General features: G+C 50.3%; 1 protein-coding gene across 4 annotated transcripts in view; it reads left to right on the top strand.

The window, feature by feature from the left end:
* Positions 1 to 27,381, top strand: part of KIF4A (kinesin family member 4A) — an 807,676-nt gene that overhangs the window by 279,419 nt on the left and 500,876 nt on the right. For all 4 annotated transcript variants that reach the window (XM_069612448.1, XM_069612449.1, XM_069612450.1 and 1 more), the window contains 2 exons: positions 5,446 to 5,551; positions 11,672 to 11,746. In XM_069612448.1, the coding sequence (XP_069468549.1) occupies positions 5,446 to 5,551; positions 11,672 to 11,746 (181 nt within the window). The remainder of the gene's footprint in view (positions 1 to 5,445; positions 5,552 to 11,671; positions 11,747 to 27,381) is intronic.

The raw sequence follows: 27,381 nt of genomic DNA, 5'->3' as shown, positions 1-27,381 counted from the left end.
GACTGTATTCTTCCCGTCGCCTTCGTCGCCGGCTGAGAGGACTTTGCACTCGCTGGATGTGGCTAGAGCGCTGAAGTTCTACGTGGACCGCACGAAGTGTTTTCGGAAGACATCACAACTCTTTGTGAACTTTGGACCTGTCAATCAGGGGAAGGCTCTCTCGAAGGCTTCCATTTCCAGATGGCTCTCCGGCTGTATCATGTACTGTCATCGGTTGGCAAACCGACCGCTGCCTGGCCGTCCGAGAGCCCATTCCACCAGAGCGATCGCAGCTACCACGGCGTTCCTTTCTGGTGTGCCCCTGCTGGACATATGCAGGGCTGCTACGTGGAGGTCGACGCACACCTTCACGAAGTTCTACTGCGTCGATCGGGTTTCCAGGGAGGAGTCCAGGGTCGGCCAAGCAGTGCTGCGCAACCTGTTCGCCTGAGGTGAGCCTGGTGAGGAGGTAAGATGCTTAATGTTGAGTTTGATGCAATGCTTAATGTTGAGCCTTTGCCACCTCCCGTGGTTGTGCATGTGTGTACTGCTATGTATTCTTTATTCATGAGCATGTGAATCCATGCCAGACCCCATGCTGGAGAAGGAACAAGTTACTTACCTGTAACTGTTGTTCTCCAGCATGGGTCTGGCATGGATTCACATGCGAACCCTCCCGCCTACCCCTCTGCGGCTCTCCACTTGGTCATACTGCCACTTCACGTGCTTCCAAATCTGAAGATGGCTGCCAGAGGCGGTGCTTAGGTAGAGGGCAGTCATTGGCTGTGGTCAGTATGACGCAGAGACCAGTGATTGGTTATTACTACGAAAGTCAGATCAGAAACTAAACTGATACTGGTTTTTTCTTTACCGAGGATTCCCAGCCTGACGACGGGGAATATTCATGAGCATGTGAATCCATGCCAGACCCATGCTGGAGAACAACAGTTACAGGTAAGTAACTTGTTCCTTACTTACTGTTACAAATGCCATATCGTATCATTACCTTAGAAATGCGATGGCGGGCGGGGGGAGCGGCGGAGGAAATGCGGACACTGGGGCGGTTTTATTGACCTTGTTTCTCTTTTGTTTGTTACTGTTTTTGCAGTAAAATACCTAAAATAAAGTTTAAAAAAAATGTTCTGCCATTCTGAAAAGTATATATCATTCTTTCCTTAGAAACTTTCACCATTCTAACAAAGTAGATGTAAGGTTATATTACTCCCCTGCGGTTTGGTTGTGCCTCAACCCAAAAGTAATGCTGTTAATTTCACTTCCCCATTCCTGTTAGGATAACTGTACGAGTGTCCCCCAACTTGCTTCCCCTGACTTGCTGTTAGTCTGTCCTGAATAAGTCTGCATTAGAATGGGTTTTGCTTTCTCTGGTCTGTTTCATACAGACACAAAAACAGTCTTGGGGTTATATCTGCCTTTACGTTGCTGGTGGCTCCTGTAAAAAATGTGTATAGGTTTTACTTACCTTGAGTATAACTGTTAACCTGAAGTAAGTTTGTTTTTGCTTCCCTTAGTCTGAACTGAAAAACTGATTGAAGATTACACCCCAAGATCCAACTAGAAAAACTGTTATCCTGAATCGTAGTTATAGGCGTTTTACTGTTACTAGAATAAGTGTTCCACTATTCACAAAGTCTATTATCCAGTTGGTTTACTAAGTGAGCGTCCTGGTAAAACTGCTAAGGTCTACTACCCCTATAGTACTGAAAATAATAAAGTAACTATTGGTTCGACTTCCCTATATCTCCAATTAGGTGTTCCAATTTGGGTTAATGCTTTGGTCTATTTACCTTCAAACAGCGTGTTTTTATAATTGTGGTTATATATAATGTGATGGTACTTATTTCCCCCAAAATTTATCTGGGCCTAATTGTATTTAAATAATTAATTTTTTACAATACATAGTGTTTCTTTGGACCACTTTCTTTGTACTGATTCTACAGCCCTCTCTCCTTCCTAAAATGAGCCTGGCTGCTCGGTCTACCATAAACTCTGGCCGTACCACCTTATACTAAGAGTGGATTCTTGTACTGTCTCAGTTGAATAGGCATTACTAAGCCCTTCTACTTCACTGTCCTAACAGTAGATGTTATGGAGATTATCAGTTTTATGCTTAATGCCCGAGACCCCCAGCACCTTTTGCTGGACTTTCAGGCCCTTTTCCTGTTCTCCTGACTGAGGGGATGTTAGAATAATTTTTTTATCTCTTGCCTGATTGCCAGATGTTTAGGAGGCCACCTTAGTTGGTCAAAGAGGGGACACTTCTGGGAAGATAGCCAGACCAATTCATGGTTGCTTGGAAAGCAGTCAAGGTTAGGTCTCAGAAGGAGTGAGGATGATTAGGTCTTCAAGGAGCACACATGCAATCACTGGAGTCCATACGATGAAGTTAGTAACCCCACCAATACCTGTAAGGGAAAAGCCTTTAGAGCATAGACCAACTTCAGAAGTGATAATCCTAACTTTATAGGTTCAGCCCAACAATGAATGGCGTCTTGTGCTCAATGTTCTATCCCGCGTAATATCGCTTGGTCGTGCATAAAAGTCACAAAGTAAATTTTTAGGAAGCTGGAAAACTTAGTGACTGAATTCTGAAGGTTGAAAACAGTTTCCATGAGTCAGGAGGGGACTCTACTGCAATGAAAAACCCATTACTAAGTTTTGGAGGACTTTAGGAAGCAGAGGCTACCCAAGTCAAAGAGGGCCAGAAAGGATCCTCTATGCCTAAATGCGTATGGATGAACAAGGGCCCACTGGTAAGCGACTTCAATAGCCTCCGGCCGTAGCTCAGTTTTGGTCCAAACTTGGAAGGTCTGGAAGGGGTCTTCGGAGGTTGGATTTCCCGCCCTTCGTTTTGGCTTAAAGGTGCACATGCGCGGCAAGTGCAGGTTCAGTTTGGAACAGGAGCTGTCATTTTCAATTCGGTTGATGAATGAAAACACTGATGTAGCTGGTCTCGGGGCATACAGCATAAAGCAGAAAACGCCTACAGCGACCGTAGCACAGTGACGCAGGGGCAACCAACTCTCAGGAGGGGATGCAGCTTTCTCTCTCGCAGCCCAAAGCTGCAGCAAAGACAGTTTGGTGACGGGGTGCTTTGCAGTGCAAATTGGGATTCCCTAGAGTTTTGAGTCTAAACTCGACACAGTGACGCTCCTGTATGGGAACCAAGGATTGAGCAGGACAGTCTGCTGGCTGGCCCAAGGACCATTCTGAACAAGGGATTTTTTCCTTTTTTTCCCTTTTTAAGAGAGCAACCAGGAGGTGTCTAGAGTGATTATTCCCACCACTCCAAATGTTCGAAGCAACTACGCAGGTCTTCCGTGATAAAGCTCAAAGCAGGGCTCCACCAGGACCTCAACTGGCTTCGGGTGCCAACCTACGTCTGCATGTCTTGGGATCTTCCTTTGTTCTGCTCAGCTCTTCTGGATACTTGGCACAGTCTCCAAGTCGCTTCTGACCCATTGCTGATCTCCTGGCCTACATTCAGGACCCTTGATATCTGATGTCCGGCCAGCGGGCTTGCACCCGGCCAGCCAATAATTTCCCCCCAGTCATGCCTACCAGCAGTGGTCCAATCGGGGACCACTGGGGGTCGTGTGCATACCAGATAGCCTGGCCCCAGTGTTGTGGATTAGGACCAGACAGTCCCAGCCCACTTTCTTGGTTGCCACACACATGACCTGTAGGAGCCTGCAAAAGAAGCAGTTTTTGCGGGCAACTGCATGCCCAAATAAGGGAGTCTTCTGTCCAGCCAAAGGGGGCAGGCCAAAGGACAAAATGGCTGAAAATAGACAAAAGACATCATGGCACGCCATGACTGACACTGGCTTCCCGACCGACAGTGAAGGGATTTCAGCGCCAGACAGATGTGGTCCCTGGGCTTGAGGCCAAGGATAAGTCTTGCAGGTCTGTTCTGGATGATTTGAAGAGGACTGAGGGTAGAAAAGGTTAGGTTGTGTAAGAGTCTTTTGCAATAGTCCAGCCTTGAGAGGACCAGGGCTTTGGAGACGTGAGCCTCTGGGGGAAGGTGAGAAAAGGTAGAATACCCCTGAGAAGGTGCAGTTGGTAGTGGTACTTAGAGTTCTAATAATCAAAGTTCCTGCTGCTTTCCTACCTGCATTCCCTCCAAATGGACTCTGGGGATCTCGCAACCAGTTAGGGATGGACTGCTAAAGCCCACGGGCCCATTAAAAGTATTAGAGGTCTATGAAAGTAGTGACTGGCTATTGCTGATGCTAAATAAACCTTTATTCCTACAACAGAACATTTTGAGTGAGTATAATTGGTGATATTACTTACCACTCAACTGTTCATAACCTGTAAATTTCATTACTGTTGGTTTACTCAACTGAAGTATTGTTGTTTTCTATTGTGTTGATTAAACGTTGATATAAATTTTTGGGTGTAAATGTCTATTTTACTATAGCTAGATGTTTCTTTGGGCCTGTGTATTTACGGAGTTCATTGTACTTAACTACAGCCCACATTCTCCACCTTAGATGATCCTCGCTGCTCTGCCATTCTACCAAAACCGTGGGTAGTACAGACTTCTACTAAGCGTTGGCCTGTATACCAATTGATTTGTTTTATAGTCTCACCTGTTAGGGGAGTTTTCCTCAAGTCTACCAACAGATTATTTTTATACATATAGTCTGTTTTTCTTTGAGCACTGTACCATTGCACCACTCCATGACCCCTGTGGTCTTGCCTCGCTGCTCTGCAACACTATTCTTATGGTTTAGCTATACAGCACTATGAGGCAGCCCGTTACTGACTAGGGTGAACCCCCTTCTGCAAAAAACTCATTCAAATATAAATGGGTGGCAGAGTAAGGGGTTAAAAGGGCTAGGGTAGGGTTCATATAGGAACATGGGGTTGAAGGTAAATGATGTAGTTCTAGCAAATGACTTTGAAAAAAGGTGTCAGCAAAGGGACATGGAACCCGCACCTAGAGAGATGTACTTACTGCTTTGACTTTGTTTGGTCTTATTTGACAATTAACTTGTTCTCGTCGGTTTCCCTTCCCTAATGTACCGGTCCTGAATATCTAATGCATGGCATCTTTCAGGTTCTGTTAATGGGTTGGTTGGCATATACGAAGATACCATAGAGCATTGGCATGTAGTGTAACACATTGAAATGTACCCCTTCATGTATTCTAAAGTCTTGATTGGCGTAAGTGCTGAAAACCTGCGTTTAGCATTGATCAAATTCCAACTTCCTTTGCTCCTAATGTATGAGCAATAACAGTACATTTAACATACGTACTGTACATCGAATGTTGGCAGAAAGAATCTATAAATCCACACTGCGCAGTAAACTCGGTAGAGGGTCACTGTAATAAACATTCCAGAACTGTGTGGCATGCTTTGCTGTTTAGATGATGGATAGATTTTAAATCTGTGTATGGCTTGTTCTCCTCTTACTTGAATGCCTTGTATATTTCAGTTGCAAGCTTGACCTGCAGAAATTGGTGGAAACCTTAGAGGACCAGGAGTTGAAGGAAAATGTTGAAGTTATCCGCAGTCTGCAGCAAGTCATTGCTCAACTCCAGGTAAGCTTTACCTGCACTGAACAGACTACCTTGGCTTTACAGGAGCGCTTGAAACCACAAACCACCTGCGGTGCAGAAACGCATTTCACCAGAGCAGTGTTGACAATTCCCCTGCTAGCAACAATATCAATTCGAGGGGATTGGGTCCTCCGACGTATTCCATATCTATGACATGTAATCACCACAGCTGTGCTGCTTCTGAAACTTTTTCGGCGTCTGCGTCCTGCGTCGATGACGTCGATGCGCCGTCGTCTAGGACCTCCTCCGACGTCATCCGATGTGATAAGTAGGACGCACGACGCCCATAGCCTCAGTTCCGTTTTTTCCGCGAACGTGTTGCTTCGTGTTTCTCGGTTCTAAGCCTCGACTCTTTGGAGTTCTGTTCTTTCTGGTTCTTCGAACCTGTTCGTTGTGAATATTCCTTCGGCGATGTCTTCCACTTCGTCTTCAACCCCGCGTCCGGGCTTTAAGAAGTGCGGGGAGTGTGGGTCCAAGATGTCGGTGACTGACTCGCACGACGCCTGCCTCTGGTGCCTCGGGGAGGCCCACGACACGGATGACTGTGTCGACTGCCAGTCGCTCACGTCCAAAGCCTTACGCGAACGTAAGAAGTTGTTGTCGGTAGGTCGGGTGTCCAAGCCCCGGAAGTCGAAGTCGGTGCGGCTTTCGACGGATGATTCGAGGGGTGACTCTCCGCGTCATCGTCGGAAGTCTCGTCGGTCTTCTTCTAGGAGTGGGTCTCGCCACTCCTCGGCCTCTTCGAGGCATTCTCGGAAGCGCCGTCACCGGTCGCCTTCCAGGTCCTCTTCCGAGGATTCTGCACGGCACGTCGGTTACCCCACCAGCCGTGCGACGCCGGAAGAATGGGCTTCCTTCGGGAAGAAAATGTTGGCGATTCTTGAGTCGCAGGGTACTCAGCCGTCCGCGCCCCCGAGTGGGGTCGGCCGTGTGAGGTCGAGAGACGCCGCTCGCAAGAGTGGTCGGCACGAGTAACGGGAGCGGTCCCGTTCGGACAAGGAGGCTCGTTCTCGCCGTTCCAGGTCCCGGTCCTCGACGCGTTCGAGGAAGACATCGACGTCTGTGGCGTCGAGGGCGTCGACAGGCTTTCTCGAGGCTCCGGCTTCGAGGGCCTCGTCGAAGCCGTCGACGATCAGGTCGTCGAGGGACACGCTCGGGGCTCCGGCTTCGAGGGCTGTGTCGACGCCGCCGATACTGGAGGCGCTGCATCTGCCGTCGACGCTGATCCTCTCGGCGCCGTTGCCGGTTTTCTCGGCGTCGGCGCCGATTCGCTCGACGCCATCGACGCCTTTCGTGTCGGAGGTGCCCCGTGTCACGGGTGTACCCCCTAGGAAGGCTCTGGTTAAGAGCAAGCACTCTCGGGTGCCTTTTCGCCACCTGGAATATATTTTGGAGGCGGATGAGGATTCTGATGGCCTGGTTCCTAGTCAGGTGCCAGATGAAATTGTCTCGGGCCATAGTCAGTTTGACGATTTGAGGCAGTCACTGCTGGATGCCAGTGGACTGGACACCTCTCCGGAGGTGGAATTTTGTAGGCCTGAGCCTGGCTCCCATGCCGATTCCTCGTACCGGCGCCTTATGGCTAGGGTGTCTGAGTATCTGGGATGGTCTGCTCCCCCAGGGGAGTTTGTGCAGGATGATCTGACGGACATCCTTGATGTTGGTCCCCCAACTGACCCGGTTCTGCCGTTCCATATGGCTTTACAGAGAAGGGTGGCGGCGGCTTGGACTGCTCCGGAGAGTCTCCCGGCGGTGGGCAGATCCTTGTCGCGTAAATACCGTCCAGCCAGTAGCGACCCCTGCTACTTGACCAGGCACCCCACTCCGGAAAGTTTGGTGGTGCAGGCGGCCACGGCCCCGGCAAAGCAGGCGTCGTACCCTACCATCCCTCCTGATAGGGACGACAAACGTTTTGATGGCTGGGCGAAGAAAGTGTTTTCTTCTGGTGGTATGGCGCTTCAGGCGGCCAACTCCATTTGTGCCTTGTCACGTTTCACGCACACTCTGTGGAACTGTGTTGCGTTAGCGGCTGAACATGTTCCCGAAGGGGATGAACGGGATGGTTTCCTTGCTATGGTCCAGGATGGTAAGGATGCCATGTGTGAGTCCGTTCAGTCGGGTCTGGACTTGGCTGAATGCGTCAGTAGGTCCATGGCGGCGAGCACCGTGATACGCAGGTTTGCGTGGTTGCGGAAGTCGGGGTTTGCTCCTGATGTGCAGTCCCGGCTCCTCAACATGCCCTTTGATGGTGAACACCTTTTTGGCAGCAAGGCTGACAAGAGCCTTGAGAGGTTGCAGACCTCAAAAGCTGCAGCGTAGTCGTTGGGCGCTGCAGTTCGCCAACCTCCGCCTTTTCGTCCTAGCGGACAGCAGTGGAGGGGTGGTTCCTTTCGCTATTACTCTTCCTTCAGTAAAGCGAGAGGAGCTGGCAGTCAAAGAGGCCAACGCAGGGGTACCAGAGGTGGACGACAGGGTACCCGTGGTGCCAGGGCCGCTCGGGCAGTTGCCTCTTTGCCCTCGGGTAATGCCGCAGCCGCTCCCATTCAGTCGTGAGGCCATGTCCCATGGTTCGCCGGTTGGGGGAAGGCTGGCGCAGCATCTTGTAGAGTGGCAAGCCATTACTTCAGATGTGTGGGTTCTGGAGATCATAACCCACGGCTACTGTCTTCCTTTTCGGCACAGGCCTCACGACAATCCACCGGGGAACCTCTCTTTGCAGAGTCCGGATCCGCTCCTTGCGCAGGAAATTCAAGCCCTGCTGGAGAAAGGCGCCATAGAACTGGTGCCTGTAGCGGAGAGGAACAAGGGATGGTATTCCCCTTATTTTTTGATTTCGAAGAAAGACGGGGGATTGAGACCCATCATGGACTTGCGCGGTTTGAACAAACTCCTCAGGAAGGACAAGTTCAAGATGGTTACTCTCTCTCAAGTCCTCCAGGCCCTTCAGCTTCAGGACTGGTTGGTGTCACTCGACCTCCAGGATGCTTACTTCCATGTGCCGATCCATCCCAAGCACAAGAAGTACCTGAGGTTCGCGGTTGGCGACTCGCACTTTCAGTTTCGGGTCCTGCCGTTCGGATTGACCTCCGCCCCGAGGGTTTTCACCAAGCTCATGGTGGTGGTGGCAGCGCATCTCAGGCAAGGGGGATTCACGTCTACCCCTACCTGGACGATTGGTTGATCAGGGGGAGCTCTCCCGAGCAAGTCCTGGATCATCTATCGATCGCCTGTCGCTCCCTTCACAGGCTGGGCTTCTCCCTCAATTTAAAGAAGTCCCATCTGACGCCAACGCAGCGGCTCCAGTACATCGGAGCAGTGCTCGACACTTCCCTGGGGCAGTGTTTTCCTCCCCAGGTGAGGGCTCTTCACATTCAGCAGATGGTGCACAAGTTTCAGCATGCCCAGACGCTCCCAGCGTTCGAGTTCTTGAGGTTGCTCGGCCTCATGGCATCCTGCATTCTTCTGGTGCCAGAGGCTCGCCTGCGGATGAGATCTTTGCAGTGGGCACTCAAGACGCAATGGTCGCAGTCTTCCGGCAGGATGTCGGACTCGATTCAGGTGCCGTCCTCGGTCGCCCGGGACCTTCTGTGGTGGGCCGTCTAAGGCAACTTGATGAAGGGGGCTCCATTTTGGCTTCCCTGGCCGGAGGTGACGATCGTGACGGATGCATCCCTCACGGGATGGGGAGCTCATGCCAACGGGCTGACAGTCAGCGGTCGTTGGTCTCCGTCGGAGTCCAGACTCCATATCAATCTGTTGGAGCTGAGGGCCGTCAGGCTAGCCCTGAAGGCTTTTCTGCCGCCTGTGCGTGGGACGAATGTCCTGATCCTGACGGACAACACAGTGGCCATGCACTACCTCAACAAAAAGGGGGGGGCAGGGTCACTTCCTCTGTGCAGAGAGGCGATGCAGCTCGAGTTCTGGGCCATCCAGCAGGAAGTTTCGATCTCGGCGGTTCATCTGGCCGGTGCCGAAAACGTGACGGCGGACGCTCTGAGCAGGCAGAGCGCGATCTCTCACGAGTGGGAGTTGGCTCAGGAGATTCTCCTGGAGATCTTCGCCCTTTGGGGGACCCCTCAAGTGGATCTCTTCGCCTCCAGTGTCAACCGGAAGTGCGAAAGGTTTTGCTCGCGGGAATTTCCTCCAGAAGGAGCCTTAGGAGACGCGTTCGTGGTGGAGTGGTCATTCCCGCTGCTGTACGCGTTTCCTCCAGTCCCCGTCATCCCGCAAGTGCTGCGGAGGTTACGGAAGTTCGGTTCCCGGATGATCCTCATTGCCCCGGCGTGGGCTCGGAGGACGTGGTACCCGGACCTTCTCGACTTATCCATCTGCCCTCCACGTCGTCTTCCCTACCGAGACGATCTGCTCTCACGGGAGGGGGGTCAGGTTCTCCATCCAGAGGTCGGATCCCTCAACCTTCACGCTTGGTTTCTGAAAGGTTGAGGTATAAGGATTGGGACCTCCCTGAGGACGTGATGGAGGTGTTGCTTTCGGCCCGAAGGCCGGCAACAAAGTCTCTGTACCGTTGCCGTTGGCGTAAGTTCTGCGACTGGTGCAGAGTTCAGAATGTGGATCCGTTTGCATGTGACATCCCCATGGTTCTGTCCTTTTTACTTTCTTTGGCCCACAGGGGCTTGCAAGTGGGTACCGTTAAGGGTTACCTGGCGGCGCTGTCCATCTTTAAGCGCTCGTCTGAAGAGTGTTCTTACTTTAAAATCCCTTTGATTTCACAGTTCCTGAAAGGGCTCACTAATGTGTTCCCTCCGTCACCTTTCCTGGTGCCCGGTTGGGATTTAAACCTGGTTCTTAAGTTTCTTATGGGTGCTCCGTTTGAGCCTTTGCATTCTTGCCCTTTGAGGCTGTTGACTCTGAAAACTGTGTTTTTAGTTGCGGTTACTTCCGCTCGCAGAGTGAGTGAGTTACAGGCACTTTCAGTTAAGCCTCCCTTCACTGTATTTCACAAGGACAGGGTTGTTCTTAGAGTTCGTCCTTCTTTTCTTCCGAAGGTAGTGACGGAATTTCATTTGGCCCAGAAGGTTGTTCTTCCGGCATTCTATCCTCCTCCGCATCCTGGTAAGGAAGAGGAGAGGCTCCATAGGCTTGATCCTAGGAGAGCTTTAAGCTTTTATGTTTCATGCATGTCCCGGGTTAGAGTGGATGATCAACTCTTTATTGGTTACGCTGGTAAGCGTTTGGGGCAAGCTGTGACGAAACAGACTTTGTCTCGCTGGATTATTTTGGCCATCCCGGAGTGCTACCGTTTGGCGGGTAAGGACCCACCGGCTGGCTTGCGGGCCCATTCTACCAGGGGTATGGCTGCGTCTACTGCCCTGCAGAGGGGTGTTCCTATTCGCAACATCTGTGATGCAGCCACCTGGGCTTCAGTACATACATTTGTACGTCACTATTCCCTTGATTCCATCCGAGCACAGGATCTGGCCTTTGGCAAGGCGGTCCTTTGCTCTGCTATTTGATTGGCTATTCTACATTTTGATTCTAAATTCTTTCCCTCCTCCTTGCTTTGGTACTGCTTTGGGAGTCTGTCATAGATATGGAATACGTCGGAGGACCCAATCCCCTCGAAGAACAAGTTACTTTCTTACCTGGTAACGTTCTTTCGATGGGATGGTCCGACGACGTATTCCATATCGCTCCCGCCCGGCCTTCCCCGCTGCAGAATTTCTTTTGCGATTGCAGCTTACGTTCCGCAAGGCTTTGTGTCTGACTGGCAGTTGACTTATGTCACACGTTCTGGGGGAAAAAAACTACAACTGAGGCTATGGGCGTCGTGCGTCCTACTTATCACATCGGATGACGTCGGACGTCGGAGGAGGTCCTCGACGACGGCGCATCGACGCAGGACGCAGACGCCGAAAAAGTTTCCGAAGCAGCACAGCTGTGGTGATTACATGTCATAGATATGGAATACGTCGTCGGACCATCCCATCGAAAGAACGTTACCAGGTAAGAAAGTAACTTGTTCATTTGGGGCACTGGAGGAAAAGCATGCTTAGTTACACTTGGGTCTGTCTGCGACATTTGATACGGTTGACCTTTTAATTCCTTCTACTCTTTCATGCTACTTTCAAATTTTTCTTCAAGGATGAAAGCAATGGCATTGCATCTTCAATAGAAGCTTTGGTGGCAGATTCTGGACAGACCGATGAGAAGGAGGAAGTAAGTTTACACTTCTGCACCAGAGGTTGCGGAGATCTTTTCACATGTGACTAATTGTATATACTTTTTTTTTTGTGCACTTACTGATGCGTAAGGAAGGTACAGAGTTCATGGGTTTGATATTGCACTCCTTTGTCGCATTGATACCCATGGATCCATAAGGAAATTAATTTTGTTAGTCGGAGCAAAGGGAGGAGTAAACCATTGCTCTATTGTGTTGAGGTGTGCATGTTGGAGGGAACTAGTGTGCAGACCATGAGGAAACGTATGGCCTAGATATGCCGATGGAAACCCTAGGGGTGGTCATCCTGCTGAATGATACTGCTGGGAGATTTGTCATTTTCCAGCTTCATATCCTTTCCTAGTGAGACTCCCAGCAGAGTTATCTGGACCTTTTTCTTTGAATCCTGAATGAGTGGACCCTTTTTTCTCTCATTCATTCCAATGAGCTTGGTCTTTTGGAACTTTATTCTTTGTATTCTACCTGTACTATGGAGTCTGTCAGCTCCTTAGCTCTTAAAGGCATCTGTGTCTTACTACTGCAGCACACAGCTCCTTATGTGCAGTGTTGCTGGGGACCCATTGGGTCCTCTAAGATTCTTTTTCTATATCCTCAAATAACTACAGTTCTTAAGGATGGAGCGATACTTGATATCGCTCCCAAAACTCTCTAGTCTGAGATTGGCACACCCCACCTTTAGTGGAGTGCCAAAGGCATATACCTAGTATTCCCCCTTCTCTTTACTCATGTGACTTTTTGTCACATGGACAATCTCCTAGTTATGGCTGGTGGACGTGTTCTACCAATTATTTTTTTTACCACAGGCTATGTCCATATAGGGGCACCCATGTGACAACTTGGGGCCTCCCTTTTTTTGCCATTACTAGTGTGGTTGTTCTTGGTTAGCCCTTCAACCATTCTGGGAGGGGTGGGGGAGGTCAGTGTGTGTATTGGCGGGAACTTAGTCATCCCTGCCAAGGCTCCAGAGTGTCTGGTCAGAAGTCTTCCACCCCCCCCCCCCCCTGCTTTTTTGTCTGACAGAGTGCCTGAAGAGGACAGACTCTCACAGGGGGTCTGGCTGTCCTGATTGGATAGCCAAATGCCCCGTTCTGGAAAATTCTGAGCTTGCAGAGGAGTGTGTGCTGGAACTATATAAAAGGTAAGGCTTCTGGAGTATAAAGCAAGTTGACCACTGGATACTGAAGTAACCGAAGAAGACCAGATACGCTCGCAGACCCTTTGGAACACAGTGAAGTGACCACTGCTGTCCTGGCCCCATTTTCTATACAACAGAGTAGCTTGGAAGAGGACTCCTTCCCTTTGGCTGATGGGAACAACCAGTCCCAGGACGACTTTTGAATCGAGCCATCTCCCGAGGTCTTGGGTGCTTTCAGAGCTGTAACTCAATACCTGTAGACCTGCTGCCCATTTCAAGTGCATCGTCGTGGAAAGGCTGGATCCATCTAAGTCTTTGCTGAACCCGTAAGGACCCTCCAGAGATCCGATCCAACTCTCCCAGAACCCCTCACCAGATTGCAGGACTGCATGAAGTGAGCACTTACTTGGCGGCAGTTGGCGCACACAGGAACAGAGGGCCAATCCTCAACGGCAAACCCTGTGGTGAAGAGACATTTGCAGGGACTAGCAAAGCCATACCCTCTAGTCAAAAAACCTAACCAGATGTGGGACCTTAATGTAGTACTGGCAGCACTAGTGCACAAGCCCCTTGAGCCTATGGCTACTACAGACATCAAATGGGTGACTCAAGACATTGCTTTTGGTGGACCTCATATCAAAGAGGTGCACTAGAGAAATTCAGTCGCTTCAGAGCCTTACACAACCTTCCACAAAGGTAAGGTGGTGAGAATGCACCCATAATTACTATCGAAAGTAGGCTCTTTTCATACTAATAAGTAAACTGTGCTCCCCACCTACTTTCCACATCCTGAGTCTGAAGCGGAGAGGGCATTATATTGCTTGGACATTAGAATGCTCAAATTATACCTGGACATAAGGACACTGATTTGGTATCGGAGGCGGCTTCTGAGAAGCAGTAGTGTGGCTTGATATGTGGTTGATAGATGCTGATAGGTGCTTTCCTCTTAGCTCCTGCAGTTGGACCCAGGTGCGTTGGAGGAGCATTTGGAGAGCCTGAAACAACCCAGAGCATCTCAGTGTTGTGGTTGGTGCAGGACCTTCCTGACGGCTCACTAGGGAGGATACGAGGCAAGGAGGTGTGGGGGTTGAAGGAGGCAGAGTTGGGATCTGTGCCACTCCCTTGGTGTGTCCCACACCCACATAACAGTGTGTAGCATCAAACGCCCATTGTGCAAACCCCCCCCCCCCTCCTACCTTGATAAGAACTTGTCCAACTCGGTGAGTGCATCTTGCACCCTGCAGCAGGAAGGGACTTGTCACTTGTGCTGATTGAAGTGCTGGGGCAGGTACTGTGGGAGTATGCCGATAGCTTGAGGTACCTAGGTGCAATAGTTTAGCACCTGGCTCTGTCAGGGAGCCATTTCAGCCTTGGCATGCTGTGGGGGCTGGTGAGGCGAATCTGTGGCAGTACCTCCCTCCTTACTGTACCCATTTTCCCCCCTCGTGCCCCTTCCTCATTTCTCCACCCCGATACCTTCCTGACCAAAAGAGTGTGGGTGTGAGCGGAGGGATGAGGCTGCGCCGATATGCCCTTGTGATAACGTGTGAGCCGATTTAAATGGCCTAGGAGTGGCAGCAGATGCCTGACAGATGGCAAAGACATTCTGGATTCAGGGAAAAAGGGTGATGACTAATATCAAACCAGTAATACAACCGAAAATTACATGGTTCCTCTTGCCACCTGAGCCTCGCAATATGACTGATAAGGTAGTGGAATGGTCCAGTACCATGGATCATAACACAAGTCACAAGTGCTCTATTGACAATGATGATTCAATCCTAAACTTGGTAATGGACCTTAAAGCGGAAGTCCAAGGGCCGTAGCTCGTTCCAGGTTGTGCTAATACCAGACCAAAATTATGACACTCTGGAGACTTAACTGCCACACTGGATTTCTAGTCGCTGTCAAGCTGTGATTTCGAATGAAGGTACAACCTCTACAGAAGAGAGTAGATTCAGGTAGGACCAGGAAATGGAAGCTGATGGTACCTTGCACAACCATAATTTTGACAAACTGAGGCTCTTACATTGTTCTCCAGATTTTTAACAGAACATCAAGAGATGACTTTGTGGCGAAGATCGTGGATGTAATCTTAGACAATGGTACATATTTAATGGTGAATCAGTGTTCATCTTTATAAACCCCCCCCACGCCCCCGACCCCAAGGGGTGGTTGTACCAGCAAAGCACCTGAACGGGATGGTGAATAAATAGTGAATAAATACAGTGACTGCATCTGTAACTGGAGGCGGGTGAGGGGACCATCAGGGCAAAGTCTGTTCCAACCCCGGCCCAAGCAATGACCCACCATTATGGCGGCCACAGAGCAAAATGCTATGAATATGCTATGCAATAAGATCTCCATGTTAATAGATCTACAGGCCTCAACAACTGAAGGGACACCTGACCGCCCTGAAACCGGCTCTTCGGCTTCTAGAGCTTACTAAGGGAAACATTACAGAATTTGTATTCTGGTTGTCCCTGACCGGTAGCTCTGGCACCGAAAGATGTGTTATGGAACCTGTAGGCAAGCAGAATTAAGGGGCCCTCTTGAAAATTGGATCACCCCCGCTAGAGCAAGGGAGGTTGGATTCACCCAAAAGCAAGGAGAAACAAAGGGACTCAATTCACGCGAGCCGTAACTTAAACAGGCTGACTAAGTGGCAATTCCTTGATGGGCTACAATGCAAATGACAACCCTGTAGGACCTTCAGCAACCCGTGACCTTCGCCTATTCAGAATGTTGGGGAATTTAGCAAAAGTGGAAGAGATGGGCCTTTTCTGAATCGTACCAATTTATCCCTCTTTAAGGAAGTTCCAGGTTTGTCTGTGATTAGCAGAGATTTCCTAAGGATCCAGATCCCTAAGTGGCATAGTGCCCCAGACTGGGCACTTGCTGAACTGAGCTCCCAGAAATTCCCCCTCTCACGATTTGGGATACAAGCTAACTAGTTCATATCCCCACCTCGAAGACAGCTCCTGGCTTTAGCGTCCCTACACTGACCCTAAAGGTCAGGTTGGTAAGTTGGAACTCTAGAAGGTGATAAAAGGTTCTACAGGAAGACCCTCTGGGGGGTCTAGTTATATTGAACCAAAACATGCTGATAGAATCAGAACTTCTGAGCGTAGACAGTTATGGCTTATTGGTGGTTGAAGTAAAACGGAACGACATATGCTACTGGAAGTCGGTATGGTTAGTGTATGTGTGTGTGTGTGTGTGTATATATATATATATATCTGAGGCTTGGGGAATCTGCTTAGATCACATGCTGTGCATAGGCCGACATCTAGTGGAAGCTGCAGAATATTAGTTTGTTTTGCGAAAACTCGCAAACGAGCGTCAACACGGAGTGTTGTAATACTATCCCTAGTGTGACGTCCACTGTACCCATGATCCCTCACGTGTCTAGGACCCTCAGATTGTTTTTTCCGCCATACTGGTCGTAAGCATTCCGCGGAGTTCCCTGGCCTTAGCCATACTTTTGTAAAGTATTGTTATTTCCCCACCCAACGTCGAGTCGCCAAACATCCACACTCGACGCCGGCCCGGAGAAAGAATCGACTGTCGAGAGCTGCACGACGGATTTGGGCCTCGGAAGGCCTCTGGCCTCGGGCCCTGCAAGTGGGGAGAGTGGGGGGTGGACATACTCTACACTCTTTTGGTATATAGGTACATTCTTATATATTCCTACACTTATTAGCCCGCTGCCACAAGGTGCGTATGGAGGGTACCCCTTTCCAATTTTGCCCCAAGTACCCTTGGGTTGACAGGCACTCCACATGCAATCTGCTTACCGAGGGATCACCCTGAGGCTAACTGTAGAGTGTGTAATAGGATCAAATCCGAAAACACTAAAGGATCGTTCGATCAAGCTTTGGGCCCACCACGCCAGGTGTCAAGAGGCCATGGCAGCGACGCCGTGCTTTCGGACAGCGAGGGCAACGTGGCATCAATTGACAGCCAAGCGCCTTTCCCTGACCTTGGAAGGTCGTCCGGCAAGGCAGCTATGGGGAAGACCCCCGGCGACACAAGCGCTACCCACAGCACTTCCACAAAACACATGGAAGTCCAACCGACACTCGACGTGCATGTCGAGTACTCGGAAAGAGGCACATGGAGAACGGCCTGAATCGGTTTCCTCTAGGCGTTCTCGATCTAGATCGCCGCATGACTCCAGGTGTATATATATAACGAGGGAGATTGTTAATGTTAAAAGTATTTGTACCTTGCATCGTCACCAACGGAATTGGTACGCAAGCGCTCTGATGGATATGCAAACAAAGCGGGGTGGGGGTTAGGGTGAAGAGGGAGTAGGAAATTGAGAGATTGTGTCCTGTTGGCAGCTTCGGTTCAGGTTTCACTGTGCGCTGAGCTAAGGTGTGAATATCGGATTGATGAGTCTGTTGCGGTGTGGAAGTGTGTGCTGTTTGTTGTGTGAAGTGGTTGTGTTTTTTACATTTTTTTTTAGATGTGCATGCAGAAATTTGAGCTTTTGAGTTCGTGGGTTTTATGTCGTGGTCCTTGTATTTCTTGTTCTGTGTAACCGATTGTCCTGTGTAGGTGGCATTTTTTCTGTGTACACCAGAGAAATGAAAGTGGTGAGGGGGAAGGATCTAGCTGGTCAGACTTGCTAAGTAATGGAATCTAAGAATCTTGAACGTGGCAATGGGGGAGCGAGGGGGGTATTCCCTCAAGACCAACTTGGCAGCTAGGGGAAGAGGACAGCTTACCTGGACTATGTAGCCCGAACATCAGACCTCTTTGAAATATGTGAGCGATTGAGTGGTGAAATCGAAATGGAGTAACCATGCGCAGTTAAGATTGAGTTTGAAGGGCCCCCTCTGCTGTGCCTTCTAGGTGTAGTGTGAAGGGTGTGATAGTTGATTAGGAAATACTTTCAGGATATGTGGGGAGCCTGGAAGGGTATAATCGTCTCCAGAATTAATTGGAAAGTAATGTGTGAATTACTCCATACCACTTTAAAGCCTTCTTGGGAAGCTTTAAAAAGACTTAAAAGGGATATGAGGATGGGGAATGAGCGTTCCCATAATTATGATATTGGTCCAAGAGAAAAAATAAATCCTGAGAAGAGATTTGCTTAGTGAGAGAATCCGCCCAGCCTAGGGACGTAGGTTTGATGGTCCGAGTCAGAAGTATGAAACAAAAGTTTAAAAACTGGATGAAGTTATCGATTCATACTGATGCAGAATGAAGGAATTCAAATGCAGACCCTGGTTAAAAAAAGATGCATGGAATTTCTGGGATTTTAACTCCATGCATAATTCCCAAAGCCAATTGCAAAGTAATGTAATTGCAGAGGGGGAGTGGATAAAGTATTTCCAGCATGTATACAGTAAATCAGAAGAGGTGGTTGCATGTCCATTGGCTAAGATAGCTTGGCAACTGTATGTCGGCAGATCTCCAAGATGATAAAAAGAATTACAAACTCTAGGGCAGCTAGTCCAAATGGCCTTTCAAATGCCCTGCTGAAGTTGGATCCGGCACTATGGTCAAGGTTACTATTCAGGCTATTTGGATCCATTCTGCAAGAGGGGAGGTTCTGACGTCTTGGTGCACGGCCATTATAGTGCCCATATATAAGAAGGGAGACTGGCGAATCCAGGGAGCTAGCCTTCTATTTCCCTGCTTGATGTAGAGCGCAAGATTTCTCAGGATTAGTTCTGAGGGACCTTGAGTGTTGGATAAACAAAAGGGGTGTTTTGGGAAAGTACCAGACTGGGTTTCACAAGGGGATGGGAACCGACCTGAACGGCTTGGTGGAAAGAGGAATCTCGGAGCAGGCCGCTTACAGCTATTTTTCTGGCTGCTGTTGACTTTTCAGTAATTTGTGTGAATCATAACTTGCTCTGGCGCAAATTGAGAGATTGGCAGATTCCAGGACCTTTGTTGGCCATCCTGATCCATATACACAATCTCCATCTGCTTTGTGAGTTTTAATGAACAGGGAGAATTGTTGGAGTCCTTTTCGGCACAGAGGGGACTCAGGGTTGCGGTCCAGCACTCTGCTTATTCAAAGTATATATAGCTGACATGATGAACCCACTGATGAGGTCCTTATTTGTGCCCCCAATGCTGGTGACTGAGTGTGCCTCTGTTGTATGCTGATGATGTAATTCTGATGGTGAGGACCCATCAGGGACTTCAGACTATTGGATGCCATCAAATTTTATGCTGTGGAAAACAAGTTGGTGATTAATGACAAGAATACAACTCTAATCAAGGTGATGAAAAAAACAAAGATAAAAGGAGATTTATCTGGCATATGGACACTTGTCAATAAAACAATCAGCCACTATCCCCTATGTAAGGTTCAAACTGGATGTAACGGACCATAAAGATGCTGCCTGAACACGTATGCTTGTTATGGCCACTCCGGCCCGAGCGCAGATGAGAAAAACCAGATGTAGATATTGCAGAATCTGTTTTATTGGTATACTATAGGATGAACGTGGTCCCTGCTATGCTGTATGGAACAGAGAATAGTCGCACTCTAGGGTCCCTAAAATGAAGGTTGAGGCTAGAATCTGGAAGAGGGCGTTCGGGCTACCGGACTGTATACCCATGCCCTTGTTACGATTTGAATTGGGTCTCAGCACTGAGCTGGACTACAGGATTCTGTCATTATATAGAAACATTTTGCTCCCACAGACCGATTCTCTATACAAGGATTTGACAGATATCCTACAGTCCGAGCATCAAGTAACTTTAGGGAGAGAGCTAATGGAATACTAGGTAGGCTGCAAGTTTCATTTGGCCTGAAGTGTTATCCTAATGTGGTGCAAAGGGTCTTAAGGGGAGACTGGATAGCCACTATTACAAGTACAAGACAATGCCAAAGGTACTACACTTTTTTTTACGTTTCAGCCCCGTTCCTCCATACTGCATAGACATCCTTTCCAAGGGACGGGAGACAAAACCTTTTTCTCCAGAAAAACCTGCCACATTAAATTTAGAGACGCGCGAGGGTGCGCCCCTGAGAGCATGCACTGACCTGACTCCGCTGCCATACCTTAATCCCCTTTTCCACGTCGACTGGAATGGGCTAGCGCTCATGGGTTTGGCTTAAGCCATGTAATTCCACGCGCAGATGCTTCTGTCTTCATTGTCTCATCATACAGGTGCTCAGTCCTCAGGCGTCGCGCTCCTCCCCGGCGCATGTCGACTTCCACAGTGTTCAGCAGGTGTTCATCCTGCGACGGGCTCTTCCCAACTTCAGACCCACACACCCTCTGCCTACGGTTCCTTCGCCCAGACCATGGTTGGCAAGCTTGCTCAACACCCTGTCATTGAGGTCTCTGAAGAACAGACTAGCCAGGTGGAGGGAGCTCTTTCAAAAGGATCCTCCAGAGGACCTCAAGGACTTTGTCAAACATTGATCCAGTCCCAAGGTAGGGCCTTTATTCTCCATCGCACCCCGCAAGGGTTCCTTACCAAGGACTCGCCCGCGTAGGAGGAACCGCTCAGGTTTTTGTACTAGCTTGTGCACCGAGGCTGCTCCAGCTACTGGCCGCCAGGCCGAGGGATCCTTGGGTCCCTCAACACCATCACCGGGAGGATCCGAAGGTTCTTGTACCGGGTCTTCACCCGAGGGGCTACACCCTTGTACCAGCATTATGTCTGAGGAGCCATGCCCTAATACCAGCAATACATCAGAGGGTGCGCCTTAGCGCAGCTCTACCGGGCCCTGGGCAGAGGGTGGCACACCTACCGGGTCTAGGCCAGAGGAGCAGGGTAGGCCTTGAGATCCACACTCAAGAATCCTGGAGGAGGCTCGGCCCAGCGAGCTGAGCAACACTATGCAGACACGTGGCAGGCAGCTCGACAAAATGGCCGCCGTGCCAGACCTCAGCAACCTTCCACCTTTCCAAGAATTCGGCAAGGAACGAGTGTCAAGGTGGGACTGGCCTCAACCAGGTACGTGGCCTACAGCGTATCCCTAATTTGCACAGAGCAGGTTCCCGCTGCGTCTGTAAAGGCAGGGCATGCAGCGGCTCCAGCAGCCTCCTGCTACCCCCGTCTATATCCCCTACAAACCCTCCAGCCTGTTAAGACAGGTTCTTTGAGATGTTCCTCAGGCTCATGAAGTCCCCTCGGATGGGAGTTCTTCTCAGGGATGCCATCAGGGACCTGCTCCTTCCAATGCTTCTGACACCTCAGGCTCCTCCGCAGGCGCAGCCTTTGCCTCCAGCCCCCCAGCCAATTCCTCAAGCGGTTCCATACCAGCCTCCTCCAGTCTCCGGTCCAGGTGCCGCATCCCCTGGCCCCTGCTACTCCTCCACCGACGCAGGATCCTCCTGACCCCCAGGACACGGACGAGGAGGACCACCCTGACACGCCCTCGTCAGCCAAGGCCTTCCACAAATGTCTTGCAGGGTTGGCAGAGTACCGTGGCCTGCCTCAGCCAGAGGTAGAGCAACCAACAGAGGGGGGTCCTTGCTGATGTCCTCACGTGATGCCCCTCTACCAAAACAGGAATTCCACTGCACACTGATGTAGTCTCCCTGGCCAAAAAGGGTTGGCCTAAGCCCCACTCTGCCCAGCTGGTCATTCAACTCCTGGACGCCAAGTACAGGCAGATGGAGGGAATACTCTTGCTTTCGGTCCATCCTCTGCCCCACTCCAGTGATCGCTGCGACATCACTATACTCCAAGCCTGTCGTCCTCAGCCTCCTCCTCTGCGGCACTGCTAGTCAAGGAGAAGTTCTTGGAGGTGTGCGGGAAGCTGTATTCCAACCTGTCCTTGCATCTTAGTCAGGCCGATGCCATGCTGGCAGCTGCTAACCAAAGGTTATGGCGGGAAATCGCAGACTTCCTCCCGGAACTCCCTACGCAGAGCCAATTGCTTTGCAAGGCGGGACTGGCCGAGGCCAAGCTTGTGGCGCAGGATCTCGTGGAGTCCACGGTGGCACACATTTACACCTCTGGCCGTGCCATCTGTATCGCCACGGACCTGAGGACAGCCTGGACAAAAATAAAAACCGCTCACAGACGGCCAACTCCTTATCCATCCTGACCAGGACCACGTCGAAAATCGTACACCCAGTCACAGCAGCGCTCTGACGAGGGTCGTACGAACTGAGTGTTCTGCGCCTTCCAAGAACTGAGGTCCATGCATCCAGACCGCTCGCCAACTCAATCGGCGCAAGCAACAAAAAGGGGTGTGGGAGGGGAAGGTTTTTCCAGTCACCTCCTCCCTATCAGCCTCTGAGGGGGAAAAAAGGCATGATGCGCCCCTCCGGGTCCACGTGTCTCCAGTGGGGGGTGGGGGAGGACAGGCTTGCTCTCCACACACAGAATTAAGCAGACCCCTGGATCCTCTCTGTAGTATCCACGGGGTACCGTCTACCCATCCCAGTCTCTGCTCCACTCCCTCGAGTTCGGACAGCAACGTTTCTGGCGGAAGTCAACTCTCTCGTAGAGTGCCAGGCAGTGGAGGAAGTCCCAGCCTGCCAGTGAGTCTTGGCCTTTTACTCTAGGATTTTCACCACTCAGAAAGAACCAGGCGTGCCTGCGAGTTGTGCTGGACCTTTCCACCCTCAACCTCTCCTTACCTCTACATAAATTCAAGATGGTTACGCCAGCTCTTATAGCAGAGACATTGTGCAAGGGAGACTGGTGTGCTCCTGGATCTGAAGGACACGCACCTACACGTCCCGATTTGGCAGCCCCATCGTTCTTTCCTACGGTTCCGGATCATGGGCTACCATTTCCAATACAAGGTCCTTCCTTTTGGGCTTCCAGGGTCTTTACCAGATTCATGAATTCTTTGGCTGCCCTCCTCAGAGCTCAGGGCCTCCATCTACCCATAACTCGATGATTGGCTTGTCAGGGCTACATCTCCGGAAGCGGTTCACCACTCCTCTCTTATGAACACTACACAATCTGGGCTTTTCGCTCAATCTCAAGAAGTCGCAGCTGCAGCCCACACAGAGTCTGACATTCTTGGGCCTCATCTGGGACACGTGCTCTGAGAAGGTGTTTCCATCGGAGGACAAGAGGAGTGCCACCACTCGCTTCAACAGCAGACAAGTGACCTTGGCCTGGTGGTACCAGCATCTCCTGGGTCTCTTCGCAGCGGTATTACTAGCCGTCCCACACACAAGACTAGGGATGAGGAGGATTCAGCTGCACTTCGCAGCATTATGGAACCAGGAGTTGGGCTCTCAATTCTAGATCAACGTTTCTCCCCCCCTCTCCACCCAGATCTCACATGGTGGTCCAGGGACTGCAACCTACGATGGTCAAGCCCGTCTGGCTGGCCACCCCGCAGGTCACCATCACCAGACACCGTGCTCGAGGGCTGGGGGGCCACCCTGGATGATCTTTCGGTCCATGGCACCTGGACTTGACGGGAGCACGAGTACCACATCAATTGGTTGGAGCTGAATGCCATCTAAGCGCCCAGAGCATTCCTTCCACTTCTCGGGGGCAAGGTTTTCCTCATCCAGACGGACAACTCTACCAGCATGTACTATGTCAACAAGCAGGGAGACACCAGATGCCCTCCACTATGCAGACTGGCAATCGGCATGTGGGAATGGGCCCTGGAACACGACATAACTCATGGCAGTCCACCTTCCGGGGTAATCCAACCTGGAGGCGGACAGGCTCAGCAGGTGGGAGCGGACAAATACGAGTGGCAGCTAATTGACCTAGTTATTCAGGAGATCTTCAGCAGATGGGGCCTCCTCCAGGTGGATTTTTTTGCCACCTTGCACAAGAAGTGCCCGCAGGTTGCCTCCTGGCAGGGACAAGGCCCCGGCTCCCTGGGCGACTGATTTTGGAATCAGTGGAACGGCATGATGGCGTAAGCCTTTCCGCCCACTCCGATTCAGTGTGATTTGCAAGATCAAGGAGTCTCGCCAGCTCAAAATCATTCTAATAGCTCCATGGTGGCTGGCCAGGCCATGCTTCTCTGAGCTGCTCAGCCTCTCAGAGATGCCACCTATTCACATTCCGACGGGCCCAGCACATCTGGCGCAGCAGGGGGGCAGGGTCATCCACCCCGTGCCACAAACTAGCCCTCACAGCATGGTTCCTGAGCAGGTAACGCTGGGGCACCTCAACCTCTCAGATGCCAATCTGGCGATCCTACAGGCACCAGGAGCAAGGCTACTAGGGCCCGGTATAAACATAAATGTACAAGGTTCTGCCACTGGGCAGACTCCAAGGAAATCGACCCCTTGGCATGTACTCTGGATGACGTGCTCTCCTTCTCGGTGCACCTCACCCACTGAGCCGTGTAGGTGGACACCTGCCACACTTACCTCGCAGCCGTCTGTGCTTACAGGAACTCGGAGGAGGGGGGGGTCACCTCCTCAATCCAATTGTCAAACATTTGGCAGTGTCTGGGCCAGTTTGTCTTCCTGCAGGAGTGATGCTGGCCCACCAGACACAACCCTCACACCCCCACCTTTTCTGTACAGATATAACTACCAAGCTGGCAAACCCAAGGCGAAGTGGAAAAAATAAACTCAGTTCTTTTCTGGCGCCCTTAAGGACTAGACTGAACGACTGTCTGTGATCTAAAAGATAACCGGTTACTATCGGCTCTAACTTTTGTTCCTTAGAGTTAGAATTGACTGACAACCACTTCCCTCAATACCTGCTGCCTATGCTCTTTAGCTGATAGGCTCTCATGTAATTGCTGCAGAGAACTTGAAAGTCTCTTGTCTGTCTTTTAGTGAATCTTTAAGTGCTGATGGTCTTGAGTTCTGTGACTTGCCCAGTTTACTCTCTCCTTAAAATGTTCTCTGCTTATTGCTGTGCTAAGCTGCTGCTACGTGCATGGCTGGATTCCGCTTCTACGTCAATTGAATATTTTAACCCTCGTCCACTAGAATGCGCTGAAGCTGTGAACTAACCTGCTGATCCTGCTTCCTCAGCGCAGATACGGATCTGCGAGACAACGCTATACTGGACAAGCAATTACTTCATGAAATCACTTCTTCGCTGCAAGGCAGCTTTTATCCTGTCACGCTATCTTGCTTTATGCCGACTCGCCGCAACCCAGGAACTGCAATTCATTTCCGATTTGAATCTTCTCAGTAACGGCACGACACAACATGCACGGCACATTTCGTAACGTTAATAGGGTCTTTCCTCTAAAGCAGACCAACTGGGCTCGTGTAGAGGACAAACGTAACAGACTTTAAATTGTTAATAATTACTTTCGGTTAGTAACAATCACGCGACCGTCTGACCATGCGCATGGTTAATTATTAATACGTTAAACTCAACTGAACTCTTAAACGCGCGCGCAAACTAGACGCCAGCTGATTATAAATTGCTCTGAACTTTTCCGTATTTAAAATGTAACATGCTCAAAAGCAATCACGTTTGCTTCTCAACTTAGAATTACTTTAAATGACTTAGTAGTTTTAACTATAAGAACTTAGCTTTCTTCTGTCTTTTCAGCTTCTTGAAGTTGCACTTGTTTCTCTGTAGATCACTGTACTTCCACTGACTCTTCAGGATATTATATTTCTAAGGAAGTTAACTTACTTATTACTGAACTAAGAAAACTGTGACCTGTTCCATGGGAAACTAGACTGAAAGGCAGTTTAGAACCCTCAGAAGTTCCAAACTACCTCACCACCAGTCACAGCTAATCACTGCTGCTGAGCAGAGCCTCCATCTTGCCCTGGGGAAACAGACTTGCTGACAGCCACATTAAGGAAGAATTTCACATTCTCAATGACCCCTTGCTGCAAACTCATTCCCAAACACTAGCTAAACATATACTACAAATCACCCCTCCTACACCTCCAGTTTGAGTGTTTAAATCAAGTACTGTAATGTGGAGACGTAAGTGAGCCTTTAACATGCATACTGTAATATGGAAACCTAACCATTCCCTGTGGGACCCTGATCAACGGGGCTTGCAAGGCTTAACCGCCCACCAAGAGGCCACATCCCATGTGAGACCTGAACATAGTCTTGGGCACCCAGGTGCACAAACCGTTCAAGCCAATGGCGTCCGTTGACATCTGGCTGGTCATCAAGACGGCCTTACTGGTAGGCCTCACCTTGACGCGAAGAGTCAGCTCGATCCAGGTGCTGGCCGCCTCAGAACCATATACTAACTTTCACAGGGACAAAGTAGTAGTCCTGCGGACTCACCCTGCATTTCTGCCTAAGGTGCTGTCTGCTTTCCATTTGAACGAGGAAATGGTTCTTCCTACGTTCTGTATCGATCCGAAAGGACGAGGCACAGAGTTCTGCACTGCCTGGATGCCGGGCGTGCCCTGAAATTCTACCTTGACAGTACCAAGGGCTTCTGCAAATCGGATGCCCCGTTTGTTACTTTCGTAGGTGCAAGACCAGGCTATCAGGCTCCAAGGCCTCCCTAGCACGCTGGATGGTCTTGCCCATCAAAGCATACGAGGGGCAGCACAAGCCGCTTCCGGCGAACATGCATGCCCACGCAGTTGGGGCCAAGGCAACGGCCATCTCATTCCAGCGCCATGTCCCTTGGCAAGTAATAAGCAGGGTGGCCACTTGGGCCACTCCCTCGGCTTTCTGCACACATTACTGTTTGGATGCCGGGTCTAGATCTGAAGCGGCTTTCGGGCAGGTGGTTCTCAGCAACCTATTTACTTAAGGAGGGTCTCTTATCCACCCTGGGGCTGCACGAAGTTGTAATTCTCCAGCATGGGGTCTGGCATGGATTCACATGCTCATGAATATTCCCCGTCGTCAGGCTGGGAATCCTCGGTAAAGAAAAAACCAGTATCAGTTTCGTTTCTGATCTGTCTTTCGTAGCAATAACCAATCACTGGTCTCTGCGTCATACTGACCACAGCCAATGACTGCCCTCTACCTAAGCACCGCCTCTGGCAGCCATCTTCAGATTTTTACCGCACGTTCATGTGTTGGGATCCTCGTGCTATTGCTCTCGAGCGTTAGTGCTATTTTTTCGCGCTTTTTACAAAAAACTTCGGTTCTTCGGTCAAAAGAGCCTCAAGCTCCACCGATCCTACATCCGATCAACGGGGACCCGTGTCGGATTCGTCTGTGCCCCTCAAGGGTGAAGATTTCGTCGAGCTACACTTCGGAGGACTCCAGAAGCTTCTCAGGCCCTGTCTCGGAGATGGCCCAGGAGAAGGGAAGCTCGACGCCCGGAAAGCTGTTCAGGGTCTGCCCTGGATGCCAGCTGCAGAACGTCTTTAAGGAGGACGAACACTCTTTCTGCCTTTACTGCCTTCATGAGGACAAAACGCACGTGGAAAAGGACTGTGCGTTTTGCGGCAACATGTCGGAACGGACCATGAAGGACCGTCATCAACGTCTCGCCAACTGGCTGGAGGGTAAGAGCCCGTCTGGCGAGAAGAAGAAGAAATCCGAGCGGTCTTCTAAGACCTTTGAGGGCGTCCCGGCGACGGGGGCCCAACATAAGGCCAAGCACCGCGAGTCCGCTGGCACCGGGAGCGCCGAACGGTCGGGCTCTACGGG

Source organism: Ambystoma mexicanum, chromosome 5p (genome assembly GCF_040938575.1).
Source record: "Ambystoma mexicanum isolate Mex_15411 chromosome 5p, UKY_AmexF1_1, whole genome shotgun sequence".
NCBI lineage: Eukaryota > Metazoa > Chordata > Amphibia > Caudata > Ambystomatidae > Ambystoma > Ambystoma mexicanum.
The sequence above is the reverse complement of the archived record's forward strand: the minus strand, read 5'-3'. Positions and strand labels throughout refer to the sequence as shown.